The 15,485-nt window shown below is 36.5% G+C and overlaps 1 protein-coding gene across 1 annotated transcript; it reads right to left on the reverse strand.

Moving 5' to 3' along the window:
- Window positions 1-931: 931 nt before the first annotated feature.
- On the reverse strand, window positions 932-12,464 carry LOC149776150 (uncharacterized). The gene is made up of 2 exons (XM_089942446.1): window positions 12,342-12,464; window positions 932-1,312 (listed from the first exon to the last, which is right to left on the reverse strand). Exons 1-2 carry the CDS (start codon window positions 12,349-12,351, stop codon window positions 1,029-1,031), a joined length of 294 nt encoding a protein of 97 aa, XP_089798572.1. The 5' UTR covers window positions 12,352-12,464; the 3' UTR covers window positions 932-1,028.
- Between the last annotated feature and the right edge of the window lie 3,021 nt (window positions 12,465-15,485).

Genomic DNA, 15,485 nt, shown 5'->3' on the forward strand with positions numbered 1-15,485 from the left:
ACTCTTGGCATAAAGATTGTGGCATATGGTACCTCTAGTTGTATGCTGAAAAGGTCAGTAACTCTTGGCATAACGATCGTGGCATATGGTACCTCTAGTTGTATGCTGAAAAGGTCAGTAACTCTTGGCATAAAGATCGTGGCATATGGTACCTCTAGTTGTATGCTGAAAAGGTCAGTAACTCTTGGCATAACGATCGTGACATATGGTGCCTCTAGTTGTATGCTGAAAAGGTCAGTAACTCTTGCCATAACGATTGCTGCACAGTACCTCTAGTTGTGATCTGAAAAGGTCACTAATTTTTGCCAAAATGATTCTGTCAAACAGTACCTCTAGTTGTAAGCTGAAAAGGTCAATAACTCTTGCCATAACGATTGTCACACAGTACCTCTAGTTATATGCTGAAAAGGTCACTAATTCGTGCCATAACGATCGTGGCATATGGTACCTCTAGTTGTATGCTGAAAAGGTCAGTAACTCTTGCCATAATTTCTGGAACACAGTAATTGGTAAATATGACATCTTAAAATAATTACAAAGTATAGAACAATTTACAGTAAGCTGATCATTCTGTAACAAACATATGCAAATTCAAACGTCATCAAAGCATCCAAAATGTGATGCAGTGGCCTACATTTGGCATTACTGAATTAATCGTCTGGAGATGCATATACATGTACAAATTGCGAAGAGTGTGAGTGTAATATGGCCACAATATGCAGGGTGTAAGGAACAAAGATTTGAAGAAAAAAATCTATAACTCTACCGTGAAAATATATCATTGCAAGCTTTTCTTAGGATGAGGTAGTATTTCAGAGATAAACCTACATAAAATATATCTAAGTGTAGGTGTCATATGGTGTACGATATTTATGATCTTAAGAAAGGATGAAGAAAGAACAAAAGGAAGGAAGGAATCAGTACCAATAAATAGATATAATGGTTTATTTCTCTCTCAACTCCATTTAGTTCTTTTAAAAGAGGGGAAAACATGCTCTTGGCGATAAATTCCCAAGCAATTTCCTTAATTAGCGAAATCTTCTCACTAGAGCGCCAACTGTTCCAGCTACTACTCCTCCAGTCACCTTGACAGCAGCGCCTACTGCTCCTGTTGCCGCAGCCGATTGTGCAGCAGCAAAGAATGATCCAGCGGCAACATTTCCAATCCCCGACTGTATGGCAGCGGCTGCACTTCCTGCTGCCACTCCCGCTGATGTAAAACCTACAGCGCTAAGTATGGGTATGGCAACAAATGAGGCTGCTGCAGCACCAACAACTCCGATGCCAGTGTAAATTGCTGCGGACTGCCATGCTGAAAGATTTGCAATAAAAATTACATCTGTAGCCACTGACTTAACAACTGAATTACTATGCATCATTTTCTATGTGTAAGATGTGCTTTACACACACACACACACACATATATTACTTAAACAGAAAATGTTCTTCGGTGTTTTTGCATGTGAATTTTGTTACCGCTTTGTATACTGGCATACATTGCATGATGTTTTGACCCCATGGTATAAACAGATTCGGTATATATTGCTACTTTGTGCGATCATTTTGTGCATATTGTATACTGTTGGTCTTAAAAGTCTAACGAAAATACGCCATATTGTAACGAAATTACCCCGTGCCGTGTATAGCCAAGACATCATGAACTTATTCCACAATCCCCATTTTTTCCCCGTACCGTAAAAAAATTACCCCATACTGTGTACAGTTTAGCCAAGACATCATGAATTTATTCCACAATCTCAATGTTTTCCCGTACCGTAATGAAATTACCCCATACCGTGTATAGTTTAGCCAAGACATCATGAATTTATTCCACAATCCCAATGTTTTCCCATACCGTAATGAAATTACCCCGTACCGTGTATAGTTTAGCCAAGACATCATGAATTTATTCCACAATCCCAATGTTTTCCCATACCGTAATGAAATTACCCCGTACTGTGTATAGTTTAGCCAAGACATCATAAATTTGTTCCACAATCCCAATGTTTTCCCATCCACTCTCACATGAATCCGTACTTGCACTCTCTTTGGTCAGCGAGCGCTATGCAGTCTGATTGGCTATTTATGCTGTGTGCTATATACCTATAAATAGCGCCACGTAAATGTAATGATTAACTTCATTGTTATCCTGTACAGCACTTGTATATAGCAGAGTCCACCATCGCGTGACATTTTTAATACAATATCTCAAACCATGCTAGATCTGCATAGTCACGTTGCAATGATTAGTTCCTATTGAAATTGGTATGTTTGCCTGACATTACAGGAAATTCCAGAATTTGCTTATTGTTCAAGAAGTGACATCTGCTACCAAAATGGTCGATATGATCTGACCTTTGTTGAGCAATCACTGCGGTGTCTAAGTGTAGGTGAACGAGATCATGATGGTTCAGATTAATCTGGGAAACATACACAATTTTTCCATCAAAATTTATATAAAAATATATTACTTCAGAACCATCACGTCACTACTTCACCACCCATCTTCAACCGTTACGTTGCTACTTCACCACCCATCTTCATTTTCATTAGACTGAACTCGCGTTGCATCTCTATGCAACTCTCCATCTGCAACACCTAAAGGCTGACTTAACCTTCATCTAATTCACCACCTCGACTTAACCAAGTCATGTCCTTTACTTGTATACCTTAAATCTTAAGTGCTATAAGTCAGTATAATCCACTGAGAGAGAGAGGGTACAAGCCAACCCCACCTTATAATTACATGTATTGTTAAAAAATTCTCGTTTTGGTCTACTTAAACTTGCATTTTATTGTCATATTTTGAATGAAAGTGCATTGAAAAAGCAACTGCTGCTAGTCTAGAATGGATGGATTTTGTTTTTCTGTTAATCTAAGTCAATTCTGCTTTTCTGCTTATGATGGACTGGATTTATTTTCTGTCAATTCAATGCAGTAAGGAGAATGTGATTTTAGTTAGAAATGTATTCGAAATTAAAGTAGTTTAAGTGTGTATTAGGTCTTCCATAACATGGGTGATGTCACTCGAATTTGCAGGAATAAGCAAGTATATTTTGAGGAAATTCAAGACGTATAAATGTAAGTATGTTTATTACCATTCTTATTACCAGCTGTCATTTGCATGCTTGCTGTTGTAGAGACCCCAGCTATGACCTGTATCATACGGTGCATATCTTATATTGATAGCCTAACATTGTTTCAAAATAAATAATAAGAGGGAAAACTGCAAAGCAGCTGCTGTGTGACAGTCCATTTAGCCAAATAGAAATAATACTTTTTCATTGTCTTTTCGACGGGTCTTTTATTAAATTATCATTAATTGATTTGCCTTAGGTTCCAACGGCGTTCATTGTTATGTTGCGCTTCTCTGGATGGTCAATGGTATCCTTTGCAAATATCACTGAGAGACCAGCAGATCGTGAATAATCACTGGAATATCTTGCCAGGCCCAGTATTGTCATGGCAAAGTCAACATTTTCGAGACATGATTCAATATGCTTTCCATCAGTGCTGTATATGGCACTGTTGCATAACGCCAAAACACCACTATTAACAAAACCAAGTCCCATTTACAATTTCGTATGCAGTATCGCCTGCTTTCAAACATTTTCCTTCGATCTCCATGAATGCCTCGGCAGGCAGGAAATATATACTTATATCTTGTACTTAGAGCTTGATTCGTCCACGCATCATAAGAATAATACTGATAATCACACACTGATTCATCTTTGAGGACTGGCACATCCATGTCAAATACGGAATCAGATACACGCCTCAACATTTTATTCTATTATTTGTTGTTTAAAACGAGGTCCGAGCCAGACCACTTCCCGCTATCAGACTTGTGGTCATATTTTTCTCTCCTGATGGCTTGTTGTTTTGTCAGTGATGGCCTGCCAGATCTTACTTTCAACTTTTCTCTTGCAGCTTGATTTATTAGTTTACATACACTTGCTGGCATCACTTTGGTGCTGGGCAGTTTTACCAACAGTGGTTTTGGTCACGCTATTTGCGTGAGTCTGTCCTTGATAGCTGAGAATGCTTTACCAGCAACATCAACAACAGTGCCAATACCTTTATCACAAAGTCGATGGCTTTCATTCATAACTGTTTTGCAATTGGGACAGCTTTTGGGGCTATCCTTCTGAATAAACCTTGAACACAATAGCTGAGTCCATCTCTGTAGATAGCTTTATAAACCGGTAATCGTGAATTTATCACTCTGATGTCTTGTGGTCCTTTTTGGCTGGTGGTAATTCGTATAATTGTTCTCCTAGATTTTTTTGGTCAGATTGCAAACTTGGGGACTTGATCCCCCCCCCCCGCAAAGTCATTGTCATTTTTTTGAGGGTCTATGCCCCTCCTTTTCCAACCAGGTTTACATACAAGGCTCAGATTGGCCTTCGGTATTAAACAAATTAATATTATTTTAAGGCGGGGAATCGCCTTTATAACAGGGTCAGCATCCCCCTCTTGCTGCATTTTGTATCACCACCAAAACAAGGAAAAAGTGCTCTAAAAATAGACTGGGACTACAGAGTGCTGAACCAAAATAAAAAAAATTGTGACCCAATTATAATAAACAGATCACAATTACTACTTTTGGGATTGTAGTCCCTGTCTATTTAAGAGCATATTTACCTCTCATTTTGGTGGTGATACAAAGGTTTTTTTTAGTCATTCTTAGTACTTCTTTAAAGAAAATTGTTCGTTTTGTTTAGAATATGAGGACTGTGTGTGGTTTTCAGTGTTTCAGTATTTTATGGACTTCATTACACCATGAATAGACTTGTACAGATTTAGAACACATCTTACATGGCATGTTTTGAATGGATTTGTGAATTTCTTTTTCAGTTTTGAACTGAAAGTGATTCTTTCAACTAATGTTGCTTGCTACCTAGTTTATTTTCTTTAATCTTAGAAATACTCCAAATAATTCTTCTTTAAGCACATATTATCCACACAAGAGAAATCTCCAATTTCACACTTGTATGTTTTTTTTGGGGTGTGAGTAGGGTCATATTTACATTGGTCAGAAGTAAACATTTCGAATCCGATTACTAATACTTCATGCTATACACAAGACAATGCCCAAACAAATAGTTAATCCTATCTCAACAGGGCCAGTTGTTGTTGTTGTTGCTGTTGTTCTAGGGTTTAACATCATTTTTCAGCACAAGATAGGCTATACATGGCGGCCAGTATAACTGGTGGAGGAAGAACCCTGGAAAACCCAGGGAAGAACCACCGACCCACGAGAAGCTACTGGCAGGCTTTCCCACCTACCCACGCTAGCCGAATCAACAGGGCCATATTAAGGCCTTTGGGGGCCCTGGGCACAGCCAACATAGGAGCCCATAGATATGGTTACAGTACTATTAACAACACTCCTTGTGAAATCAGATGATAATATACAGGGCCCCTTGAGCCTTGCCTGTGAAATCCAATGATAATGTACAGGGCCCCTTGAGACTCTGGGGCCCTGCCAGTGAAATTAGACAATAATATATGGAGCCCCTTGAGCCTCGGGGGCCCTGGGTATGTTGCCCACTTTGCCCTATGGTTAATCTGGCCCTGTATCTCAAATTGCTAAACATATATACTTAACAATATCCCTAACCCTTCCAAAACATAGTCCATAATCTGTCTGTATTCAGCTTTATATAGCTGGTAACAAAAGAACACTTGTATTTCTCCAACTATGTTAGAATAATAAAAGTTAATGCCCTAAAGTGCTTTCAATCAGCAATAAGTAAATGGTAACCAATATTGGGAATAAAGAATGAATAAGTAGTGAAATGTATGTAGAAATAGTTGAATTGGGAATATGCAACTGGTTACTTATTCCTTGTTGAATTGGTAACTGGTTACTCTGTAATGGCCTTAGCAAATGGGGTCCCATTTGGATCACTTTGGCAGGGTCCCTTGGATTTTTTTTTTTTGGGGGGGGGGGGAGACACCAAACAGATGCCCCTCCCACAAAGTGTTTTTATGTCTTTCTGTAACACTGGATTAACAGTTACGCTGTTCAATTGGCTTCAGGTCAGCCCTGTCAGGTTACTTATTCCTTACTCAACTGAGAATAATGAATAAGTAACCAACTTGACGTCATTTCCATTACATATACCATTTACAGACATAAAGAGTCCATGTCACGTGCTCAGTAATTTGTTGAGTGCAAGCAAATCATGTCAACAGTCAACAACACTGAAAGTGGAGGCTTAAAGTGTTTACATTCAACAAATACTGATTAAAACCGGTCTACATATATAAAGATACCAAACAAGATATACCTAATGTACAGGGCCAAACTGGCCCCTGCCCTCATACTATTATGGGAAATCATCAGTTCCCCTATGTTTCTGGTTAAAATGCCACCAAAGAAGATGTTGAAAATCGACCCTAAGCAAAGGACATTGGATATTTTGTTTCAAGATTCAAATTCCACTAATCAGCAGCATTCGGTTTCTTCATCTGATGTTCAGGATGCAAACGTGTGCTCACCCTCCAGCGTAATGTAAAAATTTGCAAAAGTTTGACAGTTTCAGCTGAAGCGGCTAAAATTGTAGTCGTGGTTGCGATATGACAATGGCTGTGCAAATAAAAATGAGGACCTTATGTATTGTGAGATATGCACAGACAACAAAAAGGTAAATGGTATGAACAAGATTGCTAGGAACAGAAATTTTCAAAATTCAACGTTAACCAGACATGCAGATCTCGCTGACCACAAATTATGTCTAATAGTCACTGAGTTACGAACTTTGAAAAATGTAGTGCAAAGCTCATATCAGATCAAGACAAAGCCATAACTGTCTTACTGAAGGTTGTTAAATGGATGGCAGATGAAGACATCACATTGAACAAATTTAAGTCTTTTGTGAATCTTTTACATGAATTGGGAATTCAAGATCTTGACGTTCTAAGAGTCAATAGCAGTTTGCTAACAAAGCTGTTAAAATTAAGAAATCTCCTGTGGTAACATTACTTGCAGATGAGAGCAATGACATTTCCAACAGGAAAAGGCTGGTCATGTATGTTCAGGCATTGAATGAAGACTTTATTCCAGTGTTATTATGTGTGCAATGTTGAATGCTTAGATGCCTCTGGGAAGGTTGTTGTTGTTGTAGGATTAACACCATTTTTTCAGCACACAATAGGCTATACATGGCGGCCAGTATTAATGGTGGAGGAAAACCCGAGAAATTCCCAGAAAGAAACACTGACCCTCAAGAAGCTACTGGCAAGCTTTCTCACATACCCACATTGGCCGAATCCAAGACTCGAACCTACGCAGACAGAGGTGAGATGGCAGTGATCTGTAATGGAGAGCGATTTAGACCACTCGGGGCCCCTCCACTGGGAAGGAAATCGCCGCACCCGTTTTGAAAGAAATGTCAGGCAAGCGTGTTCCAATGGCAAAAATAATGAGTTTGGGGTCAGACGGAGCATCTGCTATGATGGGCAAGGGAAAAGGAGCAGCTGCAATATTGAGAAGGGAAAATCCTCATATGCATAATGTTCACTGTTTTGCCCGCAGGTTGTCGCTGTGTACCTCCCAGGCCGCAGAGAAAATAGAACCATTAAAAAAGCATCGCCTCTAAAAAAAACTGCATGCTCCGCTTGGTCATTATCACTTCCTGGACTTCAAAGATAAAGTGAAAAAAAAACAGCTGATAACTTTTTTTTTATACATTTGATATATTTGGTAATTCATTCATTGCACTTTCTGAAGCTGTTATTGTCTAGTCTGGCAAATTTAATTATCCCTATTTTAATAACTGCTAAAGACAGTTTACTTTAGACTAATTCAGGCTGAGTTTTTTAGCACAAGGGAGCAGTCATTTTAGTTAGCTGTGTGCTTAGATCAGTTACAATCTCTTCAAGTACAATATCCAATGAAATTTCAGCTACAGTAGATGAAAGTAACAGAGGTATGCCAACATTCTCTCTATTGCGCATGTTGCAAATGTAAACAACTTCACCTTACACCCACCACTTTCTCAGTTCATGATATCTGTTGTGCGCCCCCACCCCCCAAAGAACACAGGTATTATTTTTGTATGATTTGATTTTGGCTTTATGACTGAAACATTTAAGTCACAAGCATCAAAACAGTCCATCTGAATAATTCTCCTGTATTTCCCCCACAGAACAGTATATATTAGTGAGAGTCCCACACAAGCCCAACACCCCAACCACGTATGATGAAAAGTGACTTATTTTAAAATTGCACATTACATTTTTTTAATATAGCAACCAATATTATGATGAAAGACAGGATCATGAAACTTGTCATAATTGTTCCTCAGATGTCACTGATAAATTTTGCAATGTGAAAAGGGATGGAACAGATCAGGTTAATGGAGGTCAACGAACAAAGTTTAGAATATTTGCTTATTGTTTGTTTAACATTGAAGAAAGTGAATTTGCTTTGTCAACATTTATTTCCTTATTTCGCTACAAATAACTGAAAAGAAACATCTAAACTATATACATGTATTTCTTTTACTTAATGCAACAGCTTTAAATTTAATTTGTCTTCACTACAGTATCCTAAGACTTCTAATTTCCCCATAATAAATGTCATTACACACACAATACTGCCTCAAGGCATATTGTGTAAGCAAGAGCAAACAAAGCAAAATTAGCTTATTTTCATGCATAAAATCAATGATAATGTACCATTTTGTTCAGAACATGATACATAATGATATGAAAATAAGAAAAATAATTGCAAATATTTTCACATTTGTTTTAAGGTGGCACTCTACAGTTTCATATTTTGCATAGGGTTAGAATTTTAAAGAAAATGAATTTCCCTGGGTGTCCTCACTGGTTATACTGCCTATTTAGAAAAGACCTTGTATATCTTAGGCATTATTCAAAGAACCTTTAATTCCCTTTATTTTGGTATATGATTGATGCGTGTTGTTCTAGGGTTTAATGCCATTTTTCGGCACAAGATAGGCTATACATGGCGGCCAGTGTAACTGGTGGAGGAAGAACCCTGGAAAACCCAGGGAAGAACCACCGACCCACGAGAAGCTACTGACAGGCCTTCCCATGTACCCAAGCAACCAGAGCCTTGGACTCAAACCCACGCAGACAGAGGTGAGATGGCAGTGATCTGGAATGGTGAGCACTTTGGACCACTCGCCCACTCTGGGCCCCGATTGATGGGTTTAATATGGGTTATAGAGTATATGGCTTGGCCTAACTTCAAATGTGCACCTCTCAAAAAACTGCTAGCCCCGATTGCTCATTTTCACTTCCTGGACTTCAGAGGTAAATTGTGAAAAAAAAGAGGTGATAACTTTATTTTACATTTGATATATTTAGTAATTCATTCACTGCACTTTCAGAAGCTGTTATTGTCTAGTCTGGCAACATTAATTTTCCCTATTTTAATAACTGCTTAAGATAGTGTACTTTAGGCTAATGCAGGCTGATTTTTTTTGCACAAGAAAGCAGTCATTTTAGTTTGCTGTGTGCTTAGTTCTTTTCAATCTCTTCATGTATAATGTATAATATCCAATGAAATTTCAGCTGCAGTAGATGAAAGTAACAGGAATGCCAACATTCTCTCCACTGTGCATGTTGCAAATGTGAACAACTTCACCTTACACCCACTACTTTCTCAGAAGTTCATAATATCTGTAGACCGCCCTCATATATACCCGCCATGTCGGCCAATTCTGCGCAACGATACGTCATTTCGGTAAACATTGGATCACGTGCTATTTTGGGTCAAAAATCCATTTTGTATCCAGAAAGAATAATTGTATATTAATTAAGAAAAGTGATATTCATAAAGTGTACAAAAATAACCCACAGTTAGACTCGAAATGCTCATAAAAATGTCATTTCTAAATGGCAACGTGAAGACCCACTTGAATCTGTAACCCAGAAAATTCGATTTACTATTTATCTTTTAGAATAATACAAATAAATACATTATATAAAAGATGGAAATGTATACCTTAAAACAAAACTATTTTAATCCCAGTTTCCAATTTTGCGATAAGTTGTCCCACACGTACAAAATTGTCTGCTACCCAACGTGTCTACTTGTCGCTATAACAAATTATCAACACATTCCTCGGCTTATAGTCTGTTAATAAATTCTGTAGCAATTTTTCCCCATCAACAAGACATTGTAATCACATTACATCCTATTCATTGTTGTTTCTCTTCCACGTAATAGCTTCTTTTTCATACAATGTTGAACTTTACTTTTTTTTACATCGGTTTAGTTTGCTTAATACCTCTTGCCATTTATTAGCATTTTTATGCTGAATTTTGTAAAACTAGCTATAAACCTGACTTAATTACTCGACTGAACTGCTGACAGAAACAGTCCAAAGTAATATATTCCATTTCTGTAGCCCAATGGATAAACATTACATCTTTTCAAAGCTATGCGCAGAATAGGCCGACATATCCCGAGTCAGGAAAACAGAAGGGGTGGTATCCTCTGTGTCCAAAATTAATATTATTTTGAACAGAATATTCTGGTGACCATTGTATCTTTTCAAATGGTAAGCACTGCTGTATTTTATTTTTGTCAATCGCTCGAATTCCGTATGCGTTTTGGTTCAATACTGGAAATGAAAACCTTAGGTGCGCAGAAATGCCAGACAGCAGTGTGTATATATATATATATATATATATATATATATATATATATATATATATATATATATATATATATTGTTGTGACGTTGACTATAATTTATGACAAATTATAAAATAAACAACACCAACATGTAGAATGTGTGACCGGTTTCGCTTTAATGCTTCATCAGACGCATTAAAGCGAAACCGGTCACATGTTCTATGTGCTGGTATTGTTTATTTTATAATTTATGATGTTACCTTATGACGTAATTGTTATTTTAAAATAAAAGACGTTATTTGTTTCTTTCAAAACATTTTGTGCCTGAAGAAGCATACATTAAATATGAAACTAGTTGCACTGAATTTTCGGCCTTTGTGTTTTTAAAAGAATATATATCCCAATTCTGTGTGTGTGTGTGTGTGTATATATATATATATATATATATATATATATATATATATATATATATATATATATATATATAAGCTATGAAATGACAATTCCTTTGCTAAACATGATATCTTTTGTGTAAATCGTTACGCAACAGTGATAAAACTCCTTTTCATCACACAATTGCTTTTTATATAACAATAATAAAGAGGAATTTGTATAGTGCCTAATCTTTAGAAGCTCTAAGCGCTTTACAACATTAGACAACATCTATAAGATAAAAAACATATAATGCTATGATTACAAAAACGACCATGAAATTAGAAAACCTAAAAAACATGCAGAGAATATTTAAGGTAGGAAACATTATTAGGTCTTTAAGTTTGTTCTTGCAGTCAAAATAAGTCAGTTTTGAGGGCCCTCTTGAATGGGATCACTGTGTCTAAGTTCAGTGGGCAATTCATTACACGTTGCTGGGCCCTGGTATGCAAAAGAACGCTGTCCATTAGTACTAATATTAGTACCCTTACTCGAACCTCGTGGACAGGGTACTAACATGAGCATATACGTGTTAATGGAGCAAGCCGGGTGTGATTCACACCCAGCGCTCCTTTAGCCTAAAAATAAAACTTTAAACATATTCCTTTCATGTAATCCAATAAATTGAGTAGTCCTCTTATTTAATACCGGAAGTATCGAAAATCATTGTAGAAATAGTTGTAAAATCTCGTTTACCTTTTTTAGCCGATATTTTCGTTTAGATCGTCCACCATATTATTTCAAATAATGATTACTTCCGTTCTCAGCCTCGTTTGTTTGTGTGCCATATAAGGACATTGTTGCCTTTTTTTGGAAATGTAAACAAATCGTAGCAAAATTTTGGCGCCGTTTGGGTCAGAAATTCTGCGCATTAAAAGTAAATACGGTTTATCGGCAACTTTGAAATTCCACCAGGAAGCAATTATTCGCATTTAATTGATAATTGTATAACGTAGAAAATCCAAAATATGGTCTGGCAAGACTTACGTAGAAAAGGGGTCACGGCGAGAGTTTCGCGTTATCTGTCATGTATCTGATTTCTACACTGTTTGTTTTTCTGACTTTAGTGACAAATTTTTTTGCTCCATTACATGATATGGGATCAGTTCGTAGCCTCAACCACAACAAATCAAGTTGAGGCTACGACATCGTAGCTAGCTGTCCATATGACTGTTTTGGACACAGAAGAAACGAAAGCAAACTTATTTGTCTAACTGTGGTAGTTGCTCCCGTGGGAAATGGCTCTCTTACTTTGCAGAAGCGGACGGAAAAGGAAATATATACTTACAGGGTGACATGTTCTCACAGCTGATACTATTACAACGAACAATAGATTAACTTCATATGTCGAAGGTATAATGGTACCAATTGCGCAAGTTGAGGTGGGTGGAGCTTTACATTCAGAACTAACGAACAAAGCTAGCTGTGATTGGTGCATTATGTAAGAGTTGTACTTTCTGTTAAAAAAAGTTGAGCCCCTTGACAACATGTGAGGTTATGTTAATTCATATCTAGATCATATTTTGTATTTTTTTATGATTTGTTTAAAATGTGGTACACATGGCTGAAACTGTCTGTTGTGACTAGATAACTCTTACACCTGTCTAGTTTCAGCAGAGTTATGTCTCTTAAACGCAATGGAGTACCTGGTTTTGTCCTTGTCAAATTGGTAATATAATATTGTTCTCTATGACAGTGTGTGACATGCATGCTGAGGTAGGATAGAAAGTATATTTATTTCACAAAACATTAGCATTGAGGCATATGGAAAAACAATTGGTACCGTGATACCTTGAGCGCGCAAGCGTAGTTGGTGTCGGTTTGCCTAACAGTAGTGTTCAGTAATGGAGTAGAAAGACAGTAATGTAAAAAAAAAATGAGGTAATAGAACAAGAAATCAAGCAGTTTGCACATACAGTACTGAATATGGACTATATTGAATAATAATAAAAACAGTCGTTTTTGCACAGTGAGTTGTTGTTTATCCATTGACATGAATATAGTCTATGATGTTGCTGTTGCAGTACAATGATGGAATATATATATATATATATATATATATATATATATATATATATATATATATATATATATATACGTGTAGCAGGAGCATATATTTTATAATTTTATTTATTCATGTTTTAATTAGGCAGAAGTAGGTATTTTATTATTTTATATAGTTAATGTTTATTAATGAGTGAAATAAAGTCATCAGTTGCAAATATTGCGTTATTCTCATTTTACACATATTTAGCCATTTAGGCAACATTGAACCAGGATTACCTGTTCGAGTTTTGTTCACTGAGTAATGAAGCTACCCTGATTACTGTTCATGCTGGGTTGTTCTATTGTATGACAAGTGGTAAACAACTTTCTGATTGGTTAGTTTGCTACTTGTCTGTATAAACTTTTTTTTTTCTTTCGGGGGGGGGGGGGAGGGGGGCACCAGACAGATGCCCCCCACCCCCGTCAGCCAAAGAGTAAATGTTTTTATGTGTTACTGATTTCCCCCGATATGTTGCAATGTGTTTTTATAAAAAGAATTTCGTTCAAAAATTTAATGAATTTTTGACGGGGTATTTTAAATTCCTAGTGTATTCTATAGGTTTGTTTTTCCGAGTAGTTTTTATCACCTAACTCGGAGTCCCGCTCCTATTTTTATTTTGTGACCTTGGCTAGAGGTCCCTATATCCCGTGTCTGCTATTGGTGTTTATGCTATATGTTTGTTTGTGCTATAAGTGTTTTCGTGTAAGGGATAGCCTTATGTCGCATCATACCCAGTTGTCTTATGATCCTCATAATCGGATCTTATAAAATTGTTCAAAAGTTAATTTAATACATTTTGGAATTTAGGCGAAGTGGCGGTGTGTTACATATTATTTACAAAAAAAATACTGTTAGTGTTTTGATGTGTGCTATATATATAAAATTGTTCAAAAGTTAATTTAATACATTTTGGAATTTAGGCGAAGTGGCGGTGTGTTACATATTATTTACAAAAAGAATACTGTTAGTGTTTTGATGTGTGCTATATATGTGTCGCCCTTCGCAGGTTTTTGTATAAATTTAGCCGTATTCGAGAGAGCTCCATATTTTCTTTAATCTTTTATACTTCACTCTCTCGAATAGGTTACTTCTTTTTATTTCTTTATTACCAAAGTCAAAAGTTTTCCAGAATATGATTTTATAACTGTGTCCGTATACATGGGAATAAAAAAGGGGGAGAGGGGGTAGGGACAGCCGGTACGAGTGCAAGTCCTTTTAAGGTAACTATCCTATGGATAGTTTTCATTGCACTCGCCCCTTCGCCTTAAGTTCCAATAACTATCACCTGACCGCAGGCCCTCATTGTTTTTATAATGTAATTACTAATTTCATACAACGTCTTTTTTGTGAATTTACCATCTAAATATAGAATATTCTGTTTCACATATGCATTAGTTTTCTGAATTTCATTTATAATTTTTATACGGTCTTCAAGTGTTTTTTTTTGCATTGTAACATAACATGATTTTTAGAAAAAGGTCCTATTTTGCACAGTGGACATTTCGGCGGTACTCTGACCATACGCCGTCTCACTGCAGCCTCTCCTGTCAACCATACATTATGCGTGTATTTGAAGCAGAGGCTTTGAATTTTCAAAGATCCTAATTTTTTCCAATTACCCCATGCCCTATCCCAATTAACGTATATATTTTCTTTTTCTATTGTGCTCTTTATATTTTTTGTAATTTCTTCTCTAATCCAGTTATATGTTAGATTTTCTTCTTTTTCCCATAGTTTCTTTTTGTCTCTGTATTTTAAAATAATCTCTTTAACATTTCTATATTTCCTTGGGACTTCTAACTGTTTAATTAATTTATTATTTTTATATATATATCATCTCTATTTCTTATGAAGAATCCATAACGGTATATGTAGATACCTTCCCATGGACTCTTCGGTTCTGTTCTTATTCTTTTAAATCTATTTAAAATATTTGCTGCTTTCATTAAAATGGGGCATGGGAGTGCTACGCCCCCCGTTAGTCTTGTACAATATTTCCTTCTTTATATGATGTAATTTGAAGTCCCATATGTAATCTATTATAGTTTTATCTATTGTATTTAAAATTTCATTACTTATATCGGTAGATTTTAGAATATACTTCATTTGCACATGCATATACGTTTTCGCTACTTGTGTTCTTTCCATTCAGCATAACGGAGTTAGAGCCCAGGTTTTCACATTTCGTTCAATTGCTTCCTTTATTTGTTTACAGTTTTCCTTCTCCGCATTTTCTCCAAAATATATCCCTAGCGCTTTGACCTGCTTTTGATTAATTGGGGCATCCCTGGGTGGTTGCCTTTCCAGTTGCCTATTTTAAGTATCTCAGTTTTTTCATGATTAATCCGTGATCCTGACGCTTTACTAAACTTTTCAAATTCTTTA

This window comes from Sinohyriopsis cumingii, chromosome 18 (genome assembly GCF_028554795.1).
Source record: "Sinohyriopsis cumingii isolate HCF-2022 chromosome 18, ASM2855479v2, whole genome shotgun sequence".
In the NCBI taxonomy this organism is placed as follows: Eukaryota; Metazoa; Mollusca; class Bivalvia; order Unionida; family Unionidae; genus Sinohyriopsis; species Sinohyriopsis cumingii.